Here is a 7958-nt window from a genome sequence, read left to right on the forward strand (position 1 = left end):
GCACTGGTGCTATACAAACTCCTCCATTCACTTACTCAGACAGGAAGCATGTTTAGGAATTCTTCTCAGTAGGGTGGCTTTCTCTCTCTCTCTCTCTCACACACACACACACACACACACACACATTGTTGATTCAGTATTCTGTAATCTCACAGCTTTCTATCTATAAGTCCAAAGGTCTCACAGGGTGTGTGCCAGTATATGTGTGTGTTTAAAAGTGCAAGTGAGCAATCCGGCTTCTCCGTTGGGTGTTTCAAATGCTTGATTAACCCTTAGATGACATCAGCTCACAGAAAGTCTGAGAAGACGAGAGTAAACAGAACTCTACATGCCACAGACTTGCTTAGAATCAATCATTGAGACAGACGAGGCCACATATGGCTGATTGCATTGTTTTCCTTGTAACGCTCAAGATGTTTGATTGTGTCTTAAATGCTATGGTAACCGAATCAATCTTTCCAGCCATTTGTGCACCTGTCTCATAGGTTACCTACGCATATTGTCACACATTAACTCCAAAACTCCACCTTAAGGAGTCACATGAGCGCCGACTGACTTCCTTTCTGTATACTGTGTCCATGGTATGTCAGGCCTTGCAAGGGAAACTGCTAGTATGCATACTTGTATCTAAAGTACTTAGCTAGTTTGTTGAAATAGTGATACAGAGAGGAAATATAACCTGATTAAAATCAGTCTCAGTCATGCTCTAGATAAGTGGAGCTTGGATTTACTTTAGTTGAGCAGTAGAGCGTTGTCAGTGTCAAATGATGTTGAAGCGTGATGAGGTGTGGTGCACACTAGCCGTCTGTTTTATTTTGTGATGTCTCCTGGGCATGAAAATATCCCATGGTGGTTGGTTTTTCCACTCCCTCCTCTCTTTCTTTACATGCCTGAACCTGTGTTTGGGCAAATGCTTTTATCTGATAATCGACTCTCCATGTTTGTGTGTGGACGGACAGTTCATACACAATGCCAATGTGATGCAATCTCACCAAATTGACCTTTTCTCATCTGCATTTGCTTTCCTGTCTCTGTCACGAGAAGATGATATGATATGGGATGCTTTTGTTGTATTTTGTTGAAGTACAGTGATAGGATATGGAATTGGAAAAGCTTTTTTAACAGCGTAATGTTAAAAATAAGTCCATTTGAACAACATGATGATGTACAGCTGTACCAGTGTAAAACTGCAGCAGTTAAAATAAAAATAAAAATAAAAAGATACGTATAAACGATATTTATACACATTTTCATTTGTGGTTTAATTGTCCATATAACTTGTATGAACACAATAATATATTGTGTGTATATTTACTCACATACTCACATGTTTCTCTAGATTATGCAAAGACCTTGCATGGCACAATATCATAAAATATGTCTATTTTTAGAGCACAGAGTAACGTTTGCAATGATATAGGTGAAGTTTAACAGTCATAAAAGGATAAAAAGCTATTCATTGTGGAAGGGACAAGGTGAAATGAAAATCTTACCTTGGAAAAAAAACTTTTGCCGATATCTTTGGAGTGGAAAGACGCACACCTTTCAAATTTTCCATGATCAAAGAGAATGCTAATACACATGTGTGGAGCAAAAATCATGTCTCAGGGTTCCTTTGAACGCAAGTTATTTAATGTGTTTCAACTGTACACATGTCCCAAATGTACTCTACCCTACAGTTTTGTACATAAAATTAAATCACAAGTATGGCTTGATTACTACGCATCAATATTTAAGGACAAAATGTGTGTGTAACATAACTATGCATGAAAAGATCCCAAACATACAAAAAAAAAAAAACAGAACTTGAGAAATGACAACTGAAGTCGAGACTTGTTATTGCTCAGCACTGATTGCGCGGGTTCGTGTCTTTGTGCGGCAGGTGGACGTTAGGGAACCAGAGGGTTGAATCAGACATTCTAACCCCTTTTTCACTAAAAAACGGACCCTGGTGCTCCATCCCATGTCACTATTGTCTCCACCCCTCCTGCCTCCATTCTGCCGTCGTCTTTTTCTCCTTAAACCACCCTTTTGTTGTCTTTTTCTGATGCCATTTCTGGCCCCTTGTTGTCAGTCCTAAATGAGTCTTGACTGGCCTGTGGGCCACTGGAGAAGCACAAAGGAAACGTTCCCCTCGCTACAGTGGAGCCATTGTGGCTTTCAACAATGCACTAATTGGTGACGACAGTTAAGCACGACCAACACTCAGGTTCAATTTGCCCACTCCTCAATACAAATCACAGGCAAATGAGTCAGACCGTGCACATCCAGCTCACACACACATTCACACGGCCCTGCTAAAACAACAGCTATCCTCATAAGCATAGCGCAACTGCCAAATATACGCTCCCACCCCTTCCGCTAGTTCATGTTGGGTGTAAAGGGACATAGTGCAGGAGACTCTTACTGTGAGGATGATGGAACAAGAACGGACTGCTCAGCGTGTCTGGGCTGATTGGAAATTTTTACAAAAGATATTTTCCTTGGGACGAATATGATTTCTATTTTGACGAAAAAAGAGTTGATAAAAATTCTGCTTTGATAGTCAATAAACAAGGCATCTAAAGTGTTGTTTGTCTTTCTTTTAGTTACAACTTCGCCATAATTCATCTATTGTTCACTGTGTGCGAAAAATCACAGCATATCCCTAAAAAAATCCTCTTGACACACACAAAAAATCTCCACCGTTCCAAAAAAGGATGAAACAAGTCCAGATATGTGTGAAAACACCCGTCTTAAAGGCATCCTCAGCATTGAGCTGTCACACATTAACATTGTAATGGAGTCTGGGATCAGTAGGACGCCTCAATTTTAAGCCCAGGCTCGAAAACCAGCTCTAAGAGTTAGTGAACATTCACACAAAACACACACAAAGGAGGGAAGACTTGGCATGTTCTGGCCTATCGGCAGTGGCTGGATCCTGGTGGATTATTCTGTCAGAGAAAGGCTTTAGAGCTCTCTAAGGCCAGGACAAATTACTGTTCTCTTTCAAGAGAAGAAAAAACAAACAAACAAACAAAACAAAACAAAAAAATGGGGAAGAGGAAAAAACATGAGGGAAGTGTTGAAAAAGTAAACCAGGGAGGAAGCGTCTGGGGTGGCCAGCCATTAGCTTAACTGAGACATCCCTCAAGAATCGGGAAAGGTTTGCGAAAAAAATATTATACAAGTCTGGTCCTTTTTTTCCATGCACATGTAAGGTGATGAAACTGAATATATGGTGTAGACATAAAATGTTACCAAAAAATTTTTTTTTTTAAATCACACAGGTGACCACTGAGAGCATACGTATGCATGCATGTACAGTATATGTGACAGTTAATTTGGTGAAATATTTTGCTTGAATATTGAAAAATTTTCTGCATTTGAAAAACGTTAATGTAAATACAATGAAAATATATAAGAACAGAAAGTGGGAAATGTCCAAATACAGTTTATCTTAATGTTCAACAGAATAAACAAAAGAAAAGATATAGCACGGCTCAACAATGAGAATGTATGAAGGATATATTTTTATTTTATCAATGTATTTATAGAAATTTTTATTTTATCATTGCATTTCTATTTTTGCTAGTTATATTTGTCTTATTAATTTTTCTTTATATTGTTATTTCTATTTATTTACTTAAAGGCACAATATGTAAGATTTTTTTTATTAAAATATCCAAAAACCACTGGAACAGTGTTATATATTTTGCTGACTTGTGTACTTACATTATCCCAAATGTTTCGAAGACTGTTTAAATCCAGAGAAATAAGCTATTTTAACTAGTGACACAGACCGTGTCCATAGTGTCATTGTGTCGCCTCCCAATGACGTCATAACCCCTCGATTTCCGGTTTTGTTTTGTAGAAAACATGGAAACACCAAAGACACTTTAATATGTTGTGCGCTTTATTAGACCGGTGACGACCGCACAGAGTAGCATTATAACTTTCAAAAGTATTTAGTATGATAAAACAGTGCTGCTTTCCCCCCACACCCCACCCCACATACGCATGACCGGAATGAGCGGAAGCGGTCGACTGTGGCATAATAAAAGCTCCGCTGCTTTCGATCCGTGTGTCACGCTTGTTCAGCGGCCTCGTTTAGCTTCGACCGCTTCCTGCCTCACCCTGCTTCATTCTACTACATTAATAAATCATTAGCTCATCCATGAACATGATTTCTGCCCGAGTCCTGTCAGATTGCATCGGCTGTGGGGATGAAGACGACAACTCCCATGATTCCACACTCAGTCACAGCGTCATCAACCTAAGCCTTTGTCGCTTTGTTTATTTTGAATACGCGCCCTCTAGCGGCGAAAATTACATATTGTGCCTTTAAAAGAAAAGTTAGTTTATGACATACTTATCTATGCTTTTAACACAATCACAAGTTATTTTTGCAATTTCAACAAACCCCATTTTTATGTTATCCAGCTAAATAACATTAACGGACAAATCAGCAGAATTTGCAACAAAAATGTAAAACACATCTTAAAAAAACGAACATTTGCAAGGCATAAAATGTGGATGTATAAGTTGAATGTGACATTTTCAGTGTCAACTGGCATGAAACTCACTCACACTGGCCCTGGGCCAGCGGACCATCCTTATTGTTGAGCCCTGGATAGATTGGACAAATATTTAAAATTCCTTAAAGATGAAGAAAATACCTCCATGGTAACTGTTCTCAATAGAATCATGATATCACTAGACGGAATTTCAAATGTTTATACATCGGTACCACTGTGCAAAAGATTAGAAGCCTCATACTGTGGTCTCTAACAGGTCCAGTGGTTATTGGTAAAACTCCAGACAGAACCAGATACAACCATGTGGCTTTTAATTTGGGATTAGCTCGTGAGTCAATGCTTGGACCTACTCCGGTGCACCGGGACCCAAAAGGGAACACCACAACCACAGCCACGGCCATGATGCATTTGTTCCACTGCTGCCACCTTGGATTCTGACCAAGAAAATGATCTGTGAAGAATCCTAAATCCTAAAATTAATTCAGATGATGACATTACCGTTGAAGCATAAAAGGAGGAGAATGTGTTAAGCAATTTACTTTATTGGCAACAGTGGTAAAAAAATAAAAAATAAATAAAAGAAGAGAAAAACTGGAAGGAACCTGTACTGAAACACAAATATTTGTAGTTGCATAAGAGGTTGTCTGTAATGAAGAGTTTGCAGAATACAAGAAAGCACAGGGAAAATCCATAAACTGATACAGATATTACAGTGAAGAATATAAATACAATAAATCTGAAACAAAACCGATATGTAAATATACTACTGAGAACAACATGATGGCAGAAAAAGAAACTTCCATTACACCTTCAACAAATATGAAAATAAAAGACCGATTTGGTGTACTGAAAGAACAAAAGATATTCACCAAGTACATCCACAGAGTTTCCTTTTTGTTTGTCCCTCCATGACCATTATTCAGTGTGTTAAGAATCCCTGATTTTAAAGAACAGTGCAAATAATGTAATATAACATCATACATCAAACTTTCAAATCGAACAGTTTGCAAATACACCATTGCATCTTATAGTATCATGTAAAACATGGTGCATTTAGCTCAGTTCAAGTTTAAAAATGGTAAAATGACGAGTTCTCTTATGGGAAAACAAGATCGTCAGATTCTGGGGCAATTCCTTTTTTTTAGTAAGGTAAGTAAAGGTTACCAAAAAACGAAAGCACTAAGTGATTATATTACAATATATTCTATAGCCTGATATTCTGATTATTTTAATAAATACTGAAACATTTTTTTGAGTGACTATAGCTTGCTAATTGAAGATCAACAGGCCAATGCATTGGATTTTAATTTAAGGCAAGCAAAAAGACACAGATTCAATAAATAGAGCCAAATATTCTGAACAGCTAACATGATCATCCATCAATCTACACTGTCCTATCACACACCAACCATACGTAAACTAAGACAGAATCTCATTCAGAAGTAATCTTCTTGGTGCAAAACGTAAGCTTAATGGAATTAACACATTTTCTCATAAAACAAAATGTAACATGGTAGCAATTGATATGTATGTTGACCTAGACCCATCTCAAAGAGTTCAATAAGTGACACTGTTGGCCAGTAATGATGTAAATCTCAGTAAATCTCCGACGGAGTGTCAAACATCAAGCGTACAGCTCCAGCCAGAATGTTTCAAGTCCAGTATAACCAGTAACTGTTTTTTGAATGTGCAGGTAGTTCCAATGTGTTTTATATCAGTAATGCTGAATGTGATTTATATCTGAAGCTTCTGTTTGCTGGTGAGGTGTCCAGGAAGAGATGCCCACTGCTATTTTCTGTATGCTTATAGAAGGGAAAAAAACTGAAGAACAAAAGAAAATGGGGAAATTAGATATAATGGTGATATTCAGGATTCAAGGATTCAAAATGTCAGTCAGCTTGCTGCGTTTACAACAGGGGTTTTCTAGAAAAAAGTCATTTTTATTTTATTTTTTTTATTGTGCACTGTGCACATGTTGTCCAACTGGAGAAAGACAGGTCTGGCCAAAGAATGGGAAGTCAAATAAGGCAGCGAAAGTAAAACAAGTGACTTTATTGCCAATACTAAGTTCAAGTAGCAAGAAAACATAATATGAACGCAGAGAGGCAGCGAGGATCCAAAGCAGAGGTTAGATGGACATGAATTATGAGCTTGTCCACGGCGGGTTTTCTTTACGTTTCTTGTAAAAAGACGTATGAATGCTAAACAAAGCCCTGGAACTCTAGACTATAATTTCGGGGCTTGGTGGCCCAGGGTAGTTTGTAATCACGGACCAGGCAGTTAGCAAGAACAACGTGGTTCAGCTGCTTATAGGCAGTGCCATTGAGTGTTGATAAACAGTCCAACTTTTTAAACTCCAGGTCAGGTGGATGGGACAAGACACCAATCCAAGCCAGAAAGTGCATTACTTTACATCTGTCAGTAAAAGTGTGTGAGCGAACTTTGCCTGTATTTGTCGGTTGGCCCTGGCTGTCATTTGGTAGATGAAAGGGAAGGGTAAATTGGTATCATTATGAAGACTCTGCTCTTCGGGAGCTGAATTATTGTCTCTGTGCCCATCTCTCTCAGGTGAGGGAGAACATAAAAAAAAAAAACGCCTCTGTTTCTCGGTTTTCACGGAGCACTTCCACCGAGGAAGCACGGAATCTTGTCCTTGTTGGATGCAGCAGCACTTGGACTTCATTAGTGCAGTGTGCTCGGCAGCGCTCTCGATAAACCGTCTCAGGTGTTCAGCTCAAAGCAGTCCAGCACCTCGTCATCAGGGCTGTCGTGAGGGCCGTGCCTCTTCCAGAATGACGCCGGCTTCTTGTGTAGTTCTCTGCGCACACATCGCGGGCAAGGCTGGGCTCGCATCCGGCACTCGGCATGGAAGATGGCACCGCAGCCCTCGCACCTGCAGTTAGAACACAGAAGAGCACTGATGGTTTATCTAAACATCCACTGACACTCAAAACAGTGCTGTGGAAAAGTCTTTGCCCCCCTTTGAATTTCCCCATCCGGTGGATTAAGTTAGTTCATTGTAATCAGTGGTTAATTAAAACATTTCATAAGTAAATAAAAATTTTAAAATGAATAAGTTACATTTTATTAATATACAAACATATATCATTTTTATGGTCTTTTTGTTTTCGCTCATGAAGAATCACTTTTATGCAATCATAAGTTTTGGCAGAAGATCTAATGACATTCAGAGTACAAATATGCAACAAGTATATATGTATTTGTTTGTTTGTTTATGATTTAACGCCATGCGAGCTACCTCGGCTATATTCATGGCGAGAACGAGGTTAGTTAAGTTAAATTACGTTTTTTAATTTAATATATATGTATAAATAACAATTCAAAACATTAAAGGGGTCATATGATGTTGCTAAAAAGAACATTATTTTGTGTATTTGGTGTAATGAAATGTGTTTATGCGGTTTAAGGTTAAAAAAACAC

General features: G+C 38.5%; 1 protein-coding gene across 2 annotated transcripts in view; it reads right to left on the reverse strand.

The window, feature by feature from the left end:
• Window positions 1-5039: 5039 nt before the first annotated feature.
• LOC107698528 (pleckstrin homology domain-containing family M member 3-like) overlaps window positions 5040-7958 on the reverse strand; it is a 48725-nt gene continuing 45806 nt past the window's right edge. The window contains exons 8-9 of one of the 2 annotated variants that reach the window (XR_001635356.1): window positions 6959-7410; window positions 5040-6319 (exon numbers count right to left, since the gene is read on the reverse strand). Coding sequence is in view for 1 of the 2 variants with exons in the window: in XM_016499552.1 (XP_016355038.1) it covers window positions 7239-7410 (172 nt within the window). In the remaining variant the exon portion in view is untranslated. Of the gene's footprint in view, window positions 6320-6473; window positions 7411-7958 lie in introns of those variants that run through there. The other variant, XM_016499552.1, reaches the window with a different exon arrangement.

The sequence above is a fragment of the Sinocyclocheilus anshuiensis genome, unplaced genomic scaffold (genome assembly GCF_001515605.1).
Source record: "Sinocyclocheilus anshuiensis isolate Anshui unplaced genomic scaffold, SAMN03320099.WGS_v1.1 scaffold138, whole genome shotgun sequence".
Taxonomy (NCBI): domain Eukaryota; kingdom Metazoa; phylum Chordata; class Actinopteri; order Cypriniformes; family Cyprinidae; genus Sinocyclocheilus; species Sinocyclocheilus anshuiensis.